Source organism: Pseudorca crassidens, chromosome 17 (genome assembly GCF_039906515.1).
Source record: "Pseudorca crassidens isolate mPseCra1 chromosome 17, mPseCra1.hap1, whole genome shotgun sequence".
NCBI classification, from domain to species: domain Eukaryota; kingdom Metazoa; phylum Chordata; class Mammalia; order Artiodactyla; family Delphinidae; genus Pseudorca; species Pseudorca crassidens.
In genome coordinates, this window is record NC_090312.1 from 80,841,957 (window position 1) to 80,863,008 (window position 21,052).

Consider the following 21,052-nt stretch of genomic DNA (forward strand, 5'->3'; position numbering starts at 1 on the left):
TTGTGAATGAGTATATATCTTCCTTTTTTTTTTTTTTACAAAAGGAATTATTTTTAAAAAGAAAAGGAAGTATGTTTCTATTTCCACACCTTCCAATGGGTAAAAAAAAATATTAGTTTACAGCTAACAGTCAACTCTAGTTAGTGATTTTTCTTCTTATCGTGAATACAGCTTCTTCTGCTAAAACTTTTCCTTTTATATTCTCCTTTGCTTTGTACTTAGTAGAAGCTTTCCATGCCTTACAGAAAAATGAAGAATGCAGTATATAAAATAAAGTAAGCATGGGAACATACGGAGAAGACAGTAATATAAAGCTGACAAAATATTGTTCTAGTTCATTATCACAACCTACACAAAATAATGGAATTATGAATATATTAAACTGATTTCCATCTCAATGCATAATTACAAACAGTACGACCTTTCATGGCTGTAAAGAGTAAATTTAAAATAAATCCCACCAACAAAAGTCCTTTTAGGGGCTTCCCTGGTGGCGCAGTGGTTGAGAGTCCGCCTGCCGATGCAGGGGACGCGGGTTCGTGCCCCGGGCCGGGAAGATCCCACATGCCGCGGAGCGGCTGGGCCCGTGAGCCATGGCCGCTGAGCCTGTGCGTCCGGAGCCTGTGCTCCGCAATGGGAGAGGCCACAACAGTGAGAGGCCCGTATACCGCAAAAAAACCCAAAAAGTCCTTTTAATATTACATTTGAATCAAAAAGGTTCCATTATAATTTGTTTAAGAGTTCATAAACAGGTCTTCATTTACATCGATATATCCATGGTAAAGTACAGCAAGGCGTAACAAGAAAATATACCCTCTTTGACATATAAAACTGACAAAGGACTAGTGTCCAGAATATATAAAGAATTCCTATAAACCAATAAGAAAAATAGGCAAAAGCTTGGATGGGCATTTTAAAAAGAAGAAATTCTAATGACTAACAAACTTGTGAAAGAAACTCAATCTAATCAGTAATCAGCGAAATGCAAATAAAGCCACAGGGAGAAACCACCACCCGGCAAGACAAAAATGACCAAGTCTGACAATCTTGAGTGCTGGTAAGTGCCGGTCCCTTGGCAGGGGAGCTGGGGCAGTTCCTGCAGCTCCTTTCCTGGGCTCTTTTCTGAGCATCAGTGACATTCAGTTGTAAAGCTCCTGTCTCCAACAATACCCTCAAGGTCCCTCGGAGGATGTAGACAGAGCAGACTCCTTTCTAGTGCAGTTGTGTTGAGTGACCACCCACCCGGGCTGTGCCGACCCGGGGCCCACATCTACCCAGTACCACTGTGCTGTCAGGAAATGGAACACTGCCGACCCTTGTACGTTGCTGGTGAGAGTCTAACCCGGACGAGAGCTTTGGAAATTAAGTCGGCAGCATTTCGTGGAGTTGAAGATTCATACACCTGTGATCCAGCAAAGCCACTCCTGGTCATCCAGAGAAACTCATGTTCCCTCGCACCAATCAGCACAAAAACGTTCCCGGTAGCCTTGTTCATAGTAGCCAAAATGTGGGAGCGACTCCAATGCCATCGATAAATAGTGAGAAATAGGTAGGATTCCTTTACATAGAGTGCAAAACCTGGCAAAACTAAACTATACTGTGGACACACACCCCGATATTCAAAAATAGCAGAACTACAAAGAAAAGTCAGGAAATTATCGCAAAGTCAGAAGAGCAGCTGCCTTTGGGGGACAGGCGGGGTTGTGAGTGGCAGGGGGTGAGTGGGCGCTTCGGGCTGCGACCTCAGTGGTCACCACACAGGCTTTCATGTTGCCATTAGCTACGAAATCCAACATTTGTGTGCTATGCACCTTTCTGTCTGCTTGTTACATTACATGGCAACCAAAGAGAAAGGAACAGAACTGCTCTCCCTTCGTTGTCATAAAAGCCATGGGACTCATTCAGACTTTCACATAAAATAAAATGATGGGTAAAGGATGAAGAGAAAAATGCTTTCCAAGCGTAGGGGGAAAAGTTAGCAGGAAATACTGCAGCTGCTAAAGATATTAAAAATGCTGATAAAGAGTTTGAGATGAACAGTGAATAAAACAGCTGTGTCAAACACAGCTCCAGGATGGCAACAGCTTCCGCCCTGCGGCCTCTGAGGGCTGTGACATTTGCACGATACGGCAGGTTTCCACCTGCACTAAAGGCATGATTTTTATTCAGCACTAAGGATCAAATTGTACTTTACCGAGATAGTCCCTGGTAGTGGCAGGTTCACACCAGTCACAGAGATTTGGATTGTCGTTACAGATGGAAACATACCCATCACTATGTATAAAATAGACAACAGGGACCTACTGTATAGCACACGGAACTCTGCTCAATGGTTTGTAATAACCTAGAAGAGAAAAGAATCTGAAAAAGATTCTTATATGTAACTGAATCGCTTTGCTGTATACCTGAAACTAACACAACATTGCAAATCAACTATACTTCAATAAAAAATAAATAATTTTTTAAATAAGTAAATAAATAAAAAGGAAGTTGCAAAGCGATTTTAAAAAATCTGTTGAAGGTAGTAAATAATTTCGTGTGGGTACTGCTGTCTGCCACAGGTAAGGAAGGCCGAGAAAGCTCCAACTCCAGGTGTGACTAACGTGCACAAAGGAGCCGAACTACCACACAACGGAGGGTGGTTTTACACAAGATGCGTGGAGCTGATTTTAGAAGGTGGCTGGTGATCCATTTCAACGCAGCTGGCTCCTGTGGAAATTGATCAAGCAAAATTCAACGCAAAATCAGCTTCCTTTCTTTCCCAAAGTCTCTTCAAAGACCAAGCGGCAACAGGAAACATCACCCTTCGTGTCACAGATGGGTCAGTTCCCTAGGAATCCAACAGCCCACTGAGGAAAACGTGTCTCCGAGCTAGATGTCAGAGGATCACCGGGACAAGAGGAAACAGCTTGAGGGAGAAACTCCTTTCTTTTATTCCCCCCGCCCCCCACTTCCACCCCCCGCCCCCCCCCCCCCCCCCGCAACAGACCACTTCCTCGTATTTGTCTACGGTGCTTCGGACCAAAACACCCACACAATGAAGTGTGCCTGGGAGTCTATGAGCCACTTCTCACGCTTGACGAAAATATTCACTGACTTAGTTAGCAGGGTTACAATGTTTAATTTGTTGTCCTTTTTCTATCAATGAGCAAAGCTAGCCAGCTTATTCCTTGAGAAGTAAAAACTAAATTCTAGCAGCTCTAAATTGCACAGACATTGCTCTTCATGGGTCCCTCGGTCAGAATGAGACGTGCGGACACACACGGGAGAGGGGCATCCTGTGACCTGCTTCGCAGCACAGCACCCACCAATATTCTTCTGGTTTTATTCCCCAGCATTCCTCTGCTAAATGCATTCAACAAATTGACGTAATTTCAGTGGCTAAGGAAGAGCTCCCTGGCTGGTAGCCAGAATCACAGACCCATGCTTGCACGAGATCCCAGATCAAAATTTTCTACTGTTTTCCTTTTCTCTTCTTTCTTTTCCTCCCTTCCCTCCCTTTCTTCAATACAAAACTAGAAGGAGAAAGGCACAATTAAAAAACAAACAACTTTCGATTGCAATATCCTGGTAGTGATATTATGCCATAGTTTTGCAAGATGTTACTATTGGTGGAAACTGAGTAAAGCCTACATGGGACCTCTCTGTATTATTTCTTTTATATATATGATAGCTTTATTGAAATATAATTCATATACCATATCATTTTCCCATTTAAAATATACAATTCGGGGCTTCCCTGGTGGCGCAGTGGTTGAGAATCTGCCTGCCAATGCAGGGGACACGGGTTCGAGCCCTGGTCCGGGAAGATCCCGCATGCCATGGAGCAACTAAGCCCGTGCACCACAACTGCTGAGCCTGTGCTCTAGAGCCCGCGAGCCACAACTACTGAGCCCCCGTGCCACAACTACTGAAGCCTGCGTGCCTAGAGCCCGTGCTCCGCAACAAGAGAAGCCACCGCAATGCGAAGCCCGTGCACTGCAACCAAGAGTAGCCCCCGCTGGCCGCAACTGGAGAAAGCCCTCATGCAGCAATGAAGACCCAACACAGCCAAAAATAAATAAATAAATAAATCTAAAATATACAATTCAGGACTTCCCTGGTGGCCCAGTGGTTAAGACTCTGCACTTCCACTGCAGGGGGCACGGGTTCAATCTCTGGTGGGGGAACTAGAATCCCACATACCGCATGGCGTGGCCAAAAATATTAATATAATAAAATAAATTTAAATAATTTATTTTAAATAAATAAAATTTAAATAATGACTTAAAAATAAAATATACAACTCATTGGCTTTTGTATATTCAGATTTGTGGTACCATCACCACAATCAATTATTAGGACATTTTTCTGGCCCCAAAAGAAACCCTGTACCCATGAACAATCACGTCTCCATCCTCCCATCCCCCCACCTGAGGCAACCACTCATCTACTTTGTCTCTACAGATCTGCCTATTCCAGACATGTCACATAAATAGAATCACATGATACATGGTCCTTTGTATCTGGTTTCTTTCCTTTATCATCATGTTTTCAAGGGTCGTCCATGTTGTAACATGTATCAAGACTTTATTTCTTTTTATTGCCAAGTAATATTCCATTGCATGGATATACCACGTTTGGTTTATCCATTCATCAGCTGATGGACATTTGGGGTGTTTACACTCTTTGGCTATTATGCATAATGCTCTTATTTATGAACATTTGTGTAAAAGTGTGTGAACAGATGTTTTCATTTCTGTATTATTTCTGACAACTGCATGTGACTCTATAGTTATCTCAAAAAGTTTAATTAAAAAAAAAACAAACAGGGCTTCCCTGGTGGCGCAGTGGTTGAGAGTCCGCCTGCCGATGCAGGGGACACGGGTTCGTGCCCCGGTCCGGGAAGATCCCACATGCCGCGGAGCGGCTGGGCCCGTGAGCCATGGCCGCTGAGCCTGCGCGTCCGGAGCCTGTGCTCCGCGACGGGAGAGGGCACAGCAGTGAGAGGCCCGCGTACCGCAAAAAAAAAAACAAAAAAAAGCAAGAAACAGCTTGTGTTGAGGGGGGAATCCTGGGTAATATCTCGTCTCTATTTCATAGCCTTTGCTCTAATTTATCATACTATCTTCATAATAAAATTAAGTATTTAATAATTACAACAGTTCTTAAATGCTGTCAACTGTATTAAATGCTTACCTGCATCATCTCATTCAATTTTTATACCATCCCTACAGGCTAGGTTCTATTATAACCCCCATTTCAAGTGAGCCTCTGCTATCTCTCCCTTTTCAAACATTATTAGCAAATCAAACAAACAACCTAATTTTAAAAATGGGCAAAGAACCTGAACAGACATTTTTCCAAAGAAGATATATATACACATCACCAATAAACACATGAAGAGATATTCAACATTACCAATCATTAGGGAAATGCAAATCAAAACCACAATGAGACACCACCTCACATCCACTAGGCTGGCTACTAACAAACGAACAAACAAACAAAAAACCCACCAGAAAATGAGAAGTGCTGGGGAAGATGTGGAGATGGTGGTGGGAGTGTAAACTGATGCAGTCACCAAGGAAAACAGTATGGAGGTTCCTCAAAAAATAAACATAGAACTACCGTATTATGCGGCAATTCCACTCCTGGGCGTGTACCCCGCCAAAAGTGGCAGCAAGGTCTCAGAGAGATACTTTTGCACCATGTTCACGGCGGCATTGTTCACAACAGCCGAAACAGTGTCCATCAGTGGATGAACGGGCAACCGAAATCCATTGTTTATGGATTACTATATAGTCATCTACATTACTGTATAATTAACACTCAATGGAATATTGTTCAGCCTTAAAAATGGAAGGAAATTCTTACATACACCTACAGTAGGGATGAACCCGGAGGACGTTATGCTGAATGAAATAAGCTGGTCACACACACACACACACAGACACAGACACAGACAAATAACTGTATGATTTCACTTATTCGGGGTCCCTAGAGTAGTCACGCTGTTAGAAAGTAGAGTGGTGGGGTCACCTGGGGCTGGGAGGAGGGGGCAAGGAGAGTTGTGTTTAACGATGTTAGAGCCCCAGTTCTGCAAGATGAAAGTTCTGAAGATTGGTTTTACAGCGTGAATGTCCATACCAGTCCTGAACTATACACTTAAAAATGGCTATGGTGGTAAATTTTAACACACACACACATGCACAGGATCAACAAACCTATCCAAATGCTGAATTTTCCCAAGATTTTTAGCCTCTTTCAAACAGTCTAAATAAAAAGTAGCACTCTGGAGAGACCAATTATATCTTTTCCATGGTCCCATTCTCCTCTCCTCTAAACCTCAGTTTCTCCCAGGCAACCACCTGGGTACACGTTAAATAAAACTCCTCTAAAATTAGCATCGACATTGAGCACGTGGAAGCCCATGAATGGGAGAGGGTGGGTGGGCAGGGGGATTTAGCTCATCTGGAATTGGAAGCAAAGAGGTTTTCTCCATCCCAGAAAGCACCAGTGGCTTGAGCTCCAGGTGACAGTTTCAGCACAGCCTCGAGCCGCTGAACAGAAATTGGCTCAGGGGCTCAGAACCCGGCTGAGAGCAGGTCTTCTAGGCGTGGGCCCTCCCTGCTGCCTTGCTGTGAGGGCCTGTGAGCTCACACCCTCAGCGTCTTCGGACTGTACGAGCTGGGCTGGCACATGGCACCGGTGGGCACCCCCATGGTGGAGCTGGTAAAGAGCTTACCATTCCACTTGCTAGCAGCCCTTGGGAAAATTTTAAGAAAACACAAGAAGGCTATCACAATCTCTTCCCCCTGAAGCTGGTAACTTCTCAGACCAGCCGATCTGATCTCTCCGGTGCACACAGCATGCGGTTCAATGCCTTTACACCGCTTCACAGCTGAACGCAGGGAGGGTGGAACAGACCTCCCCACGAGCACTCCGTACGCAGGGCTACTGTTTCAGAGCCGACGAGGACACGCCAGCAAGCTCCCTCTACTTTATCCTCAAGACAGATATGCAATTCCTTCATCACCAAATCTCCATAGGAAGGTCTAACTGGATTATTTTTAGTTTGAACTCATAATTAAAACTGGGGGAAAATCCACTGAAATATAGCTTCTAGTGACTATAGTCAAACACGGTAAGATGAAAATAATAATAAAAATAGAGCACGCATAGAGCCAGACTCTACAGGAAACACTTCAGGTACATAATCTCCTTCTTCCTTGCAGCAACTGATGAGATAGTTGTTTGCTCATTTTCCTGATGAGGAAACTGAGGCCAGGGAGGTCCAACTAACTTGTAGGTAGCTTAGCAAGCGAGCGAGTCCGAGGCTCTGGGAGGCCGCAGCAGTTGGCTTCTTCCTCGCCTTGAGTGACTCTGGGTGAGCTGCTTCCCTGCTTCTCAGGGCCCTCATTCATCGATGGTGACGGTGACTCCTCCCTTCCAGCCCTACTGCTGCGAGTATGTGAGACAGTGGATGAAAATGCACTTGGAATGTGCAGCTGGGACATTCTTTTCTCCTCCCCCCTCCTCCTGGACACTCATCTCCTCCCCAGTCACGTGCAGAGAGGAAGGATGGACTTGGAGACCTAGAGGGCAGTGAAATGTAATAATGAATGTGTATTTTCCTGCCAATAAGCTCACTAAAGACACAAGTCTGGAAAGGGGAGGCGAGGGACGGAAGGCAGAGTCCCTGGTTCCTGGCCTGAGCCGGAGGTTGGAGTCGCCGTGTTTAGGGGAGGGTAGTCAGAGGACAGACGTCTGCAGCTTTCAGAGACGTTATGGCCTCTAAGAGGGATGAGAATCCAAATGAGCGAGTCATGCTGAAAGCATCTGGGGAAAGCGCTTTCGGATATTTACACAATTTGAAGGACTCTCCCTACAGATGATTCATTAGTTACAACAGGGAATTAAAACGTCACAGTCATAATGGAGAAATCTGGTGGTCCTCCTTAAAATGAAACAGAACATTGGCCATGATGGAACCAACCCTCATTCTGCGCCGCAATGGACGTAGGAAGACATGGCATCGCTTAACACTTAGATGCTATTCGTGCCCAAGGGCGTAACCTGGACCAAATCACGGGAAAAATCAGAAAATCCAAACGAGGGGCAATTCTTCAAAGTGACTGGCCTGTCATGAACGATGGAGGTGGGCTGGGGGACCGTTCCAGATTCAAGATGACTACAGACAGGTCAACTAAACGCAAACACACGATCCCGACAGCCATGAGGACACCGCTGGGACAATGGGGGGAAGTCGGATGTAGACGCTACACTAGACAGTGTGGACCAACGTGGAGCTTCCCAAACGTGACCACTGTGCAGTGGGAGTTGATGGCCTTCTTAGGAGACACCTGTGTAAGTACTTAGGGGTGAAAGTCATCACCTCTGCAACTTACCCTCATGTGGCTCCACAATAACAATAAGATACGTACGTGTGTGTGTGTGTGTGTGTGTGTGTGTGTGTGTGTGTGTGTGTAGAGAATACAGCAAAATATTAAGTGGTGAATCTAGGTGAAGAATATACAGTGTTTATTATACCTGCCCCTATTCTGTGGATTTGGAAAAAATATATTAAGAAGTAACTGAAAATACCTCGGGGGAAAAGTTGCAATTTAAAAAAAAAAAAAGAGCAGATACCAATTTGACAGTTCCTTCAAAAGTTAAACATAGAATTACCACGTGACCCAGCAATTCCACTCCTAGGAGGATGTATATAACCAAGAGAAATGAAAACATTTGTCCACACAGTAATTTGCACACGAATGTTCAAAGAAGCATTATGCATAATAGCCCAAAGATGGAAACAACCCAAATGTTCATCAACGGATAAATAGATAAGCTGTGGTACATCCATACAATGGAATATTGTTCAACCATAAAAGACGAAAGAAATTCTGACACAGGCTACAACGTGAGTGAACCTTGAGGACACCATGCTGAGTGAGATAAGCCAGACACAAAAAGACAAACATCTGTATGATTCCACTTACATGAGGTCCCTAGGGTATCACAGCCATAGAGAAAGGAAGCAGAAGGGTGGGTGTCCAGGGGCCGGGGTCGAGGGGGAAGGGGAGTGTCTAGTGTTTCCTTCTGGAGTCAAGGAAGTATTTTGGTACTAGATAGAGGCGGTGGCTGCACAACCATGTGAAGGCAGTAAATGTCACTGAGTTGTCCACTTTAAAATGATTGATCTTATGTTACATGAATTTTACTTCAATTAAAAAAAAAGGTGGACAGAGCAAGGGGGGGCAGGAGGTGACGATCTGGGCCGCAGAGGGTGGGCAAAGACACACCTAGAGCAAGATCACGCCCCCAGACCTGCGGGCCCGACCGGAAACAGAGCGCCAGGTACACACGCAGACCCCGGTGAGCAAGGTGAGGTTGTGTACTCATAATCTACCTGAATTCCATTATCATGTTCCCAAAGACTTACGGCGCAGGAAGAATGCAGAGGCATATTTAAACGATACTTTGGCTAAAGCAGTGACAACAGGAGAAAATGGGCAAAGCTGTGATCCCAGGGGCTGAGATTTTGGAGGGAAACCTCTCCCTCGCAGACCGGCTGGGCTGGGGCTGGATGGGTTTTAAAAGCTGTCTGTCCCTTCTCTTTAGAAATCATGTTTGCTCTCACTCACACAAAGCTGGCGTGGAAACCAGGATGCAGTAAAAAAATCGTTTTAAAAACTTCTTTTTACGAAAGAACAAGGAATTCACAGTCATTATAAAAGCTTTAGAAAAGACAGGTGGGCAAAAATTATCTGCTGGAGAAAGCCACTGTTATCATTTTGGTGCTTTTCTTGCCAGCCTGAGAAGGCAGTACTTAACAGTAAGGAACGATTCTCTAACGATGGAACTTTGAGTATCTTTAGAAAGTTTCTTGGTGAGAAACAGCAATACCTGTGAGGCTTCCTATTAGGCCCACTAGTAAGGATGGTCCTAACCCAAGTGTACCCTTCCCTGAGATGCAAGCACATTCCTGTACTTAACTTGTGTCCAGAGAATCTGGTGATGAGGGAATCACGGAAGAGTAGACAGAACCACCAGGATAAATGCCCACTGCCCCCTTCCTTATAAACATTCATCCTTGGGACTTCCCTGGTGGCGCAGTGGTTAAAGGTCCGCCTGCCAATGCAGGGGACACGGGTTCGAGCCCTGGTCCGGGAAGATCCCACATGCCGTGGAGCAACTAAGCCCGTGCGCCACAACTACTCAGTCCGTGCACCACAACTACTGAAGCTTGCATGCCTAGAGCCCGTGTTCCACAACAAGAGAAGCCATCACAATGAGAAGCCCATGCACCACAACAAAGAGGAGCCCCCGCTCGCCGTAACTAGAGAAAGCCCGCACACAGCAACGAAGACCCAACGCAGCCAAAAATAGATAAATAAATAAATTTATGGAAAAAAAATTCATCCTGAAAGAGAACTACTAAGTCACAAGGAAGAGGAAGAGTCTAATCACGTAGGTTGTGTAGGCTAGTTCTTGGCACAGGTGGACAGAGGAAAACAAAAGCAGTGATGCTTCTGAGAAAACTGATAGAAATCGGCCAGAGCCCTTATTTCTCCTGCTGTCGCCCCCAGGAGGGACTCTGGCTCCAGAGCCGCACACTCACCCATCCAGACTTCCCCGAACTGCCCGGCGCCGAGCTTCTTCACCAGCTTAATGGATTCCCGGGGGATCTCCCAGGCATCTTTGTCCCACGGCTTCTGTGGTTTGGGACTAATGCACGCCTTCTCCAATCTTCTGCACAAGCCATCTGACTGCTCTAATTTGAAAGAGAAAATAAACGTGGAAAAAGTCATCCCTTGTATTTTACCAGTATCTATAGGGGAATTTGGACTATGAGTCTTATCATTTTCAACTTGCCAAGGTCTACGAACCTAAAATGCTTATAGGGTTATCTTCTGCGTAATCATGACTTTTGAAATTCTTAAATGAAAGATAATTTAAGACACACTTGATTTTATTCATTAGTAATGCTAACCTATAAAAATAAAAACAACAAAATGAACAGATAAACAAAGGCTGACATGTTGTCACACTTAATAGAATATAATTTTAATTACAGAGCCCATGTAAGCTCTCCAGGGCACAATGGCGGGAACTTGGTCACGTCACCGTGGGGGCCCAGCGCCAGAACAAGCCCTCAACACATGTGCCAGATGGATAAATGGATGGGGGTAACAGAGAGGTAAGGAGGACTCCACAAAATCTGGGGTACTTGCTCTTTCCATATTTTGGGACCCAAGCAAATTTTATGTGTAATCCCTTGGAGCAGGTTGAAGAAATAAGCAGTAACAAGAGTTACCCACTACAACTGGCCTCAAACACACAGTCGTGGGTTCAGCTTAGCCAGGCTGTAGAGCAGATTGGCGACAGAGGACCACGGACAGGCCACTTCTAAATATTTTGGTGTTATTGTTATTTCTGTTTTCTTTTACCAAGAGTAATACATACTCGTGGTATGTACTTTACACACACATAGACATGTATACACTAGGACACAGTTCTACAAATTTGCATTCCTATTCCAGATATTTAAAGATGCGTTGTAAAAATATGTACTATGCGAAAATAATATCCATTTTTCTCTTTGCAATTCTGGAACGTTAACTGTTAAACAGCACAAACTAGGTGGGAAGGACTAGGATAATTATTCACAAAGATCAAATCTGACTTTGATGTATACTTATAGATTAATTTAGAACCAATTATAGAATATCATCCTCCAACTTTACCCAAAAGAAATATGATACATAAAACATTTTATTCAACATAGTATTGGAAGTCCTAGCCACAGCAATCAGACAAGAAAAAGAAATAAAATGACTCCAAATTGAAAAGGAAGTAAAACTGTCACTGTTTGCAGATGACATGATAGTATACATAGAAAATCCTAAAGATGCGACTAGAAAACTACTAGAGTTCATCAAGGAACTCAATTAAGTTTCAGGATACAAAAAAATTTAATATAAATGTTTGACACCATATATTTATCATAATAGATGTATCTTTTCTTGTCTGACCTTGCATTTTCACTTACTTTGGTAATGCTTAATCATGTCACTGATACAAGGAAAAGTGATTCGTGGGGAGATGTAATAACCCCCATTGTCCAGGCTTCTGATTTTGTAGTGCTTAATAACGTCACCATGCACGGGGTCATAATCTCTGACAGACAGAGAGTAACTTCCTGTGGGGGAAGAAGTACAAGCAAAGGTTACACTTACATTTTGTAAGTAAGATTGGCATTACGGGGGAGGGGAGGATTGGGAGTTTGGGATTAGCAGATGCAAACTAGTATGTATAGGATGGATAAACAACAAGGTCCTACTGTAGAGCACAGGGAACTATATTCCACATCCTGTGATACACCATAATGGAAAAGAATATGAGAAAGAATATATATATGTATAATGGAATCACTTTGCTGTAATAGCAGAAATTAACATAACATTGTAAATCAACTATACTTCAATAAAATATTTTTTAAAGGTTGGTATTATACACACCGTGGACACATTTTGCCATAAAAATATGCAAAATATACATCGCGCATGTATATAGTGCATAACTTTAGAGTCTTATAAAAAGTCTACTTGACAAACAAAGCTAGTGTTCTGTTTGCTGTGAAGCTTTTACCAACACACTTTTTCTTCTTTGTGATGGGTTTTTAAAAAAATTATTTTGCTGAATTGAAAAGTTATTTTGATTTTCTTTCTCTTAAAATTTCAAGGTTTATACTAAATAATTTAAGAGGCTCAGTTAACATAAAGCATGGTAAAAAAAATAACCATAATTATGTCTGCTTTTATGTTACTTTTAGTAGCAAAACTAATAATTTGAGCTTGTTATTTGTTATCAAACTATAAAACTTTCACTACCAGAACATAGTACAGGCATATCTCAGAGATATTGTGGGCTCAGTTCCAAACCACCTCAAGAAAGCAAATACCCCAATAAAGTAAATCCCACAAACGTTTTGGTTTCCCAGTGCATTAAAGACGTTATGTTTACACTGTACTGTAGTCTATTAAGTGTTCAATAGCATAAGTTAAAAAAAACAACATATATACTTTAATTAAAACAACACTTTATTGCTAAAAATTGCTAACCATCATCCGATCCTTCAGTGAGTCATAACAGTAACATCAAAGATCACTGATCACAGATCACTCATAACAAATATAATAATAAAGAAAAAGCGTGAAATACTGCAAGAATTACCAAAATGTGACCTAGAGACACATTTGCTCATGAAGTGAGCAAATTCTCTTGGAAAAATGACACCAATAGACTTGCTCCATGCAGGGTTACCACAAACCTTCAGTTTGTAAAAAACTGCAGTATTTGCAAAGCGCAATACAGGGAAGCCAATAAAACGAGGTCTGCCAGTAATTGACTTTTTTTCCAAAAAAATTCTTTGTTTTTTTTCAGGATTCTAGAATCGTTTCTAAGAATGATTTCCTAAACAGTGTTTTATAAGAGGCCTTATGTCACTTCCTACCTTTTAATGTTTCACTTTCTCTGATAAGAAAAGCTCCAGCGCTGTTCCCTGGTGCCAGAAGCTGCCTTTCTGCATCTTTCCTCGTTATATCCTTGAAAAACCACCTGAAAAGACATATTAACATTTCATGGGCGTTTTAACCCCGGGAAGGAAAAAGACGAAAATAAACAAGAAACCCAGAGCCACACACAGAACTGTCCCAGACGACGCGGAAAAGGACTCACTCTTCCGTCTCCAAGGTGTTGACTTTGGCTACATAGTTGCTGGGGATGAAGCCTTCTCTCTTCGTCGAAAGGGATTTAGCTTTCCACCATTCTCCGTGCCTGGGATAGAAACACACACCCAAAAGGGTTTGTTTTCAATGACTCAAGAACTACAAGAGCAATTGTCTTAATGTGTCTGTCTTGCAGGGTGAGGGAGGGCGGGGAAGACCCCTGGAAACCCAGAATCCAGAGAGAAAGTTCATACTTCTTGCTAAAACATAAATACGTTTAGTGATGGAAGCAAAAGAAAACAGTCTCACGACTGAAGTGCGGGTCGCTGTGCTCAGAGCTGCCAAACGGGGGTTGGTGAAAATGGTTCCCATCTTGCAGAAACAAAAAGTTCACATCTAAGAAACGCTTTAGGGTCCTTACAGAAATGGAAGTCAAGGGAATAAAGGGCCATAGTTCCTATGACATAAACTCCTTGTTAAAACATCTCATTTCCATAGACACAAGCCATGGGAAAAAGAAATAGAAAACCATAAAATAATCCCAAGCAGCTACAGGCCTCGTCACCACACTCTCATCTTCTGTGAGAGGCATGGAGCTGGGGAAGGGGCTGGGGAGGGAGGAATGGACGGGTCCCTGTGAGAGCCTCAACTATGTTCCCCAACAGATTCCCACACCCAGACGGGACCCTCGTCTGCAAGACGTGAAGGACAATTACAGCTGCCACTAGGCTGCGGTCCACTACATGCCTGTGCCGTGTTTATATATATGTACACACATAACCTTCACATCAACCCCATGACAGAGGTATTGCTGTTCCCGGTTCATAAGTGAAGACACTAAGGTGTAGAGCTGAAGTGACTCGTCAAGGTCACACAGCTATCAGGTGGCAGGGCCAGGATCTGGCTCAAGTTCACACTCAGCCAGGAACTGACAGCTGCTCCCAGCCACTCAACACCATGAACTTAACCAGGGTCTCCCTCCTCCTCCTCCTGCAACCAGCCAAGGGTGCCCCAGCTGGCAGGCCAAGGTGACACCATAGGAAAGATTACTAGGATTCTTGGAGTTCATTATTCCCAGCACAGTGCTGAGCCCTGCGGTCTGAGCAGGGCCACAGGTGTGTGAGTCAGCCTGGAGGGGTCAAGGAAATGATGTCCAAGCATCTTCACAGAAACGCTAAATGCTGAGTGGGGACTCTCCTGGGACGACCACTGCTTCAGCACCATGCCCTGAAGAGTCACACCCAGTTGGACCCATACACCCAGTCTTAATGTGAGTAAAATAACGAAATAACAATGGTAAGGGGCTTCCCTGTTGGTGCAGTGGTTGAGAATCCGCCTGCCAATGCAGGGGACACGGGTTCGAGCCCTGTTCCGGGAAGATCCCACATGCCGTGGAGCAACTAAGCCCGTGCGCCACAACTACTGAGCCCACACTCTAGAGCCTGCGAGCCACAACTACTGAGCCCACGCGCCTAGAGCCCGTGCTCCGCAACAAGAGAAGCCACCGCAATGAGTAGCCCGCGCACCGCAACGAAGAGTAGCCCCCGCTCACCGCAACTAGAGAAAGCCTGCACGCAGCAACGAAGACCCAACACAGCCAAATAAGTAAATAAATAAGTAAACATTTTTTAGAAATGGAATTAAAATAACATGCAAACTCCACATAGAACCAAACCTCTAAAGACAGCACTGATGGATAAGGAAAGAAAGGGAAAACCCTTGGGAAGTGCTCACAGCAAAGCCTAAGAGGGAAATCTCTCTACCCCTGCTCCTTCGGGCAGCAAGGAGGCTGGGGGCCCCATGTCCACCCCAGAGGGGTGTCTGCTGCATTGTGCTGCTGGCGGCCAAGCCAGGGCAGCAGGCGGGGGTGGGGGATGCCTGGGCGCACTTACTCCTCCAGGACTTTCATCTTCTCTCCTTTCTTGAAGGACAAGTCGTCTGGGTGGATGCCGTCATAGGGGTACAATGCGACCACGATGTCTCCTTGCTCCTCTGGATCTGAAAATGAAGAATGCAGGCGAAGACCTTTGAGAATCCACAGCAGAAATGTTGTAACAAATTCACGTGTCATGGGGCACAAAGGATGCAGTGAGGCACTGAGAGACGGGCAGCTGGAATAAAGACCTGCTTCCTTCCTAGTGGGGCTCGGGGCCCACGCGGTCCATGGTCGGTCATATACTGCGCACACCGGTACAGTGTTTGTTATCTCAAATCACATAGACCTATGACCACAATAACTTCCAACTCTAGGTTTACGAAATGATACACCCATGCTCATAGCAGAGTTATTTACAAAAGCTAAAAGGAGGAAACAATCCAAACACACTGTGATGAATGGATAAACAAAATGTGGTCTATACATACAACAGAATATTATTCAGCCTTAAAAAGGAGGAAAATTCTGACGGATGCCACAACATGGATGAACCTTGAAGACATTATGCTAAGTGACAAAAGCCAGCCACTAAAGGACAAATACTGCTTGATTCCACTTAGGCGAGATTCCTGGAGTCGTCAAACTCATAGAGACAGCAGAATGCAGAATAGTGACTACCAGAAGCTGGGAGGAGGAGCGACGGGAGTTCCATGTTTGATGGGCACAGAGTTTCAGTTTGGGATGAAGGAAAGTTCTGGAAATGGATGGAGGTGATGGTTGCACAACAGTGTGAAGGTACTTGGTGCTACTGAACTGAACACTTTGATGGTTAAGATGATAAATTCTAGGCTATGTATATTTTTTCACAATAGAAAAAAAATCAACAGAAACACCCAGGACAACTACTTTGCAGAGGCTGTAACAGTAAAGAAACGTCCAAGATGCCGTGAAAACATACCTTTATTTTGAAACCTCTGTCCTGGTAAAAGCTGAGAGTCTGCAACCTACGAGAGAATATTTGTTAGAAAAATACATTTTTATGTTTAGCTTTTGACACTTACATTCGTGTTGAATGTTGCATCATTTTCTAACAGAAGCGAATGGGGTTTAGATTTGTTAATTCATTAAGCCAGGAAGGAGCACCGACGAGCAGTGCTGTGGAGCTGCGTCCTGACCTCCGCAGCCCAGGGAACGGCTTTTCCTTCTCCAGCGGCCACGGGCCTGGCGGCAGGAAATGACCAGGGCTCTGGCCAGTGGCTGCGAGCTGCTGACCCAATCAGCACCCTCCCTCTGATTTGGTACCAGACCCCTAATATTTTTGGGGGAGGCAACGTGCCCAGCTAAATGGTGATGCTTTCTGATTCTCTAGCATTCTATGCAGATGCGGAAGGAGTTTATCTGCAAGCAGGTCGTGTGGGGCTTTGGGCCTGACTCTCGTATCCCCTGGCCCTCTTCTTTCTGCCTAGAAGAAGGTGACGAACGGGGGTCTCAGCAATATGGAAACCAGTCACCAGAGACAGCAGAGAAAAAGATACAGAGGGGCCCTGGGGGTCACCTGGGGCCCTGGTGACCTTGTGGAACGGCCACCGGCCCGGGACTGCAGATCTTCACGACTCCCAGACTTGTCTTAAAAACTGCAGTCAGGGCTCGGTCTCTAGCAGCTGAGAACAAGTGCTAACAGATCCAGGCTTCCTGTGGCCGACCCTGATTCTGTTATGGGGACAGATGGCATCCCTGTTATTTTAGTTGAGAGATGAATTATCAGGAAGGGTCTGGTGGCACAAAGCCCACCTCAGTCACCTTTTAAATCAAATCCCTTTTTCCCTCAGTGACCGTGGGGAGGATGTGTAAAGATCTCTTGAGCCTCTTTTAGAGAAGGTACCGTCAGAGGCTCACACCCACAAATCATGTTCCTCCTTGATTAAAGTGATCTGGTGGAATGCGGACCAAAACAGTTTGTACTGAAACTTAAATTTCTGATGAAAGTCAGCCCATAATATCTCCGGGAGTGGGGGGCATTACGTTCTTCTGGTATTAGAAAATCTTGGGTCCATATTATCCTTCAATGTTGATTTCAAGAAGCTTTACACTGATTTTTAAACTCATTTAGATGTGCAAAATTAGGATGCACGATCAACTTTCAATGAGTTATTAGAGGAAACAAGATGAGAAACGGATTAAATCATTTTGAAAGTAGCAAGTGATTTTCAAATATCAAAGAGTCCTTAATTGACAAATGTTTTAACACACTTTTTATAAGACAAAAACACGTGTATGGAGCTCATCTATCATCACTCTTTTTCTTTAAAATGTCTTTTCCTTAGAGTGTTGTTGAAGTTGCATCAGTTCAACCTTGATGTCACACCACACCGCCTGCAATCAGTCCAGGGGTGGATTTTGGGCACGTCTGGCCAGAGCTGAGTGTTATCTATGGAATAAGGCCAACTGTCTGGTTCATAAACAAGGGCATCTGTAACCACAGAAGGCACAAGGAAGCGCTCCCGGTGTGTGGGACGGAACCGAGAGGTTTCAAACATGTTTACTACTTCTGCTTTCTAACTTAACTTTTAACCTCCTTTACTCTTAAGAAGAGGGAAAATGGTGCATAAGTTTGTACTGTTTTCCTTTGCTTTTCTGAATACAGGACATCTTCTTTCATCACGTAAGAAAAATGGGGGTTTTAAAGCATGTAAAATCTATAGCACATGATACCAGAAAAAGCCAGATCCTTTTTATGAGAACTTTGAAGTCTATAATAAGAAAACTATTTGTGAGTCCAATTCCTGTATCATTTCACTTTCTATTAGTCATATTTCCATAGAACAGTTCCACATCTATACCTATTTATGCGATGTTTTTAAATATTACATTTATATATTTATGATCACTAAATTATTAAAGTTATCAATAATCTTATACCTTTTGAGTTTCTATATATAAAATTACAATGTTAATGTATCTGTCTAGAAATATCAAGTATGGTAATTAATAGCATAATGTATTCACTCTTCATCTCCACTTCTTTTTTTTTTTTTTTTTTGCGGTACGCGGGCCTCTCACTATTGCGGCCTCTCCCGTTGCGGAGCACAGGCTCCGGACGCGCAGGCTCAGCGGCCATGGCTCACGGGCCCAGCCGCTCCGCAGCATGTGGGATCCTCCCGGACCGGGGCACGAACCCGTGTCCCCTGCATCGGCAGGAGGACTCTCAACCACTGCGCCACCAGGGAAGCCCTCCACTTCTTTTTAAGAAGGCCAACAGTGACTGATCAATTTCAATGGTGACGTGTGACTTTGGCACACATCAACCTGCAGTATAATGGGGAATGAGGGGGAGAGGGCTGGCAGAGAGGGCGTGACAACAATAACATACTTCTGGAATGCCAAGGCATTCAGAAACATGTCAGATTAGAGAAACTATGAAAACTCTTAATGAAGGCATTTGGGCTAACATGGAATAAGCTACCTCCAGCTTAAATGCTGAGGAATTCCATAAAAACCAGGCAATGGGAGATATACATACATACGTATAGTGAGTGAATAGATGGAGAGGATATAAAATGTGAAATAAAGTGCATTTAAGGTTGTAATTATCCAAAACTCTGTTCCTCTCTCCCTGAAATGCGGCATTCGTCCTTCATTTGCCAAACATTTCTCAGATGCATCCAACAGCACATCACTCATATAAAAATGTCGGTACAGACATCTGTGTGAGGTTAGAAGGCAGAATTAGTTGTGCGTTTTTTAAAAAAACAGTCTTTTAATCCTTTGTAATAAGTCGTGACAACTTCAGTGTTTGTACTATTTTGAATTAATTAAAGAACAACGAGATGGGATAAAGTATGATACACCAAAGGGCCTGTTTTGGCTTCTGACTTGAATCCAGCATTTCCTTCTAGTCTCACTACCTATCCTAAGTCACACCAGCTCAGATACATATCTTTATATATAAAGAGTGGGTCTTCACACCAGGGATAGGAAAGGTGATTATCTCCACACATAAGAAGGTGACCAAAGGCCCCTTTATTGTACATTAAGTGGCCCAGTTATCCTGAAAATATTTATAAGCTCTTTAAAGGATTAAGTTACAAAGCATATCAAAAATTATAGGAGGCCCAAGTAATTGACATGATTTCTTTTTTTTTTTTTTTGCATGCACATGGTACAGATTTGGTGTTTAAATTACGCAGCCATGCTTTGATCCTGCTGTGGGAATGCTCCCCTGAGACTATCTACTTACTGGCCTTTGCTGTTTATTGGACGTTGGATCTCTCACATAAATAGTTCGGTCAGTATTACGTACTGGTTGAGTCTTCAAATCTATTCCATCGTCTTTCAGATTGTCTTTCCTTTTTGATTTTATACATCCCATAGTTCCTGTTGGAATACAAAAGCCATGGCATTGTTTTACCATTCCAGAACTGGCTTCAAGACACCCAAATCTCTCCATTAACGCAGAGTTAAAAAAATACGCTTTTATTCTTCATTGCGGATGGTTTAACAAACTCAAAGGTGGATACTGTTCACAAACTGGCTGCTTGTTCATACATTTGTTCATTCATTCATTCAAAAACTATTTATTGAGCATCAGTTTTATGTCAGCAAAATATAATTCCTGCCCTAAAGACACTCATATTCTTGCGGCAAAGATGGGTGAATTAAAATTACAATACAATGTGGCAAGTCAATGACAGAGGCTGCACAGGACATAGGAAAAGACATTGCGCTCAGGCAAGAGGAAAAGGATGTGGGCAGGGAAGTGTCATGAAGGAAATGCTCTGTGAGTCAAAATGGGAGTGATGTCAGCCAGGTGGCAAAGTCAGTAAAGGGATTCCAGGAAAAAGGAACTTCACATGCAAAGTATTGGGCCTGAGATAACAAGGTCCCTTCAGGGAACTAGTTCAAGCTGACCCCTTAAGGGAACTAGTTCAGGTTGAGCCCTTCAGGGAGCTAGTTCAAGCTGACCTCTTCAGGGAACTAGTTCAAGCTGACCCCTTAAGGGAACTAGTTCAGGTTGAGCCCTTCAGGGAACTAGTTCAAGCTGACCCCTTCAGGGAACAAGGAGGGAAGTCCGGGAGTTGGGCTGGAGAGGGAGGCAAAGCTGAAGACAAATGTCGCGTGCAAGGTGAAGTGAGGGGACCTGGGGCTTCAGAGGCAAGCGTGAGTAAGAGGCAGAGGGCACAGAATCTGGCTCTAACCAAAAGCGGCTTGGGGCCTGGGGCAATGGAGGTGGGCTTCACCGAGACTGGAAATAATAGAGGCGGCACAGGTACGGAGAAAAGATGCTTGCAGGAACACCCAAACCATCACATCCTGTACGCCTCTCAGTGAGACTAGTGAGCCTGGAAACCAGGAGAGATGTCCGAGCCAGAGGCACAAAAGGGTACCATCAGCAAGCCTAAGGCTTCAGGGAAGAATCCCGACGGGGCGGGGGGGAGCTTGTGCGGGCAACCAGACAGGCGGA

The 21,052-nt window shown here is 44.0% G+C and overlaps 1 protein-coding gene across 8 annotated transcripts in view; it reads right to left on the reverse strand.

The window, feature by feature from the left end:
* Positions 1–21,052, reverse strand: part of LYN (LYN proto-oncogene, Src family tyrosine kinase) — a 111,752-nt gene that overhangs the window by 36,542 nt on the left and 54,158 nt on the right. For 5 of the 8 annotated variants that reach the window (XM_067712303.1, XM_067712306.1, XM_067712309.1 and 2 more), the window contains exons 2-8: positions 19,829–19,965; positions 16,550–16,595; positions 15,608–15,713; positions 13,726–13,824; positions 13,502–13,605; positions 12,038–12,187; positions 10,607–10,759 (exon numbers count right to left, since the gene is read on the reverse strand). In XM_067712303.1, the coding sequence (XP_067568404.1) occupies positions 10,607–10,759; positions 12,038–12,187; positions 13,502–13,605; positions 13,726–13,824; positions 15,608–15,713; positions 16,550–16,595; positions 19,829–19,960 (790 nt within the window). In that variant the 5' untranslated portion in view covers positions 19,961–19,965. The remainder of the gene's footprint in view (positions 1–10,606; positions 10,760–12,037; positions 12,188–13,501; positions 13,606–13,725; positions 13,825–15,607; positions 15,714–16,549; positions 16,596–19,828; positions 19,966–21,052) is intronic. The other 3 variants (XM_067712304.1, XM_067712308.1, XM_067712310.1) reach the window with 1 other exon arrangement.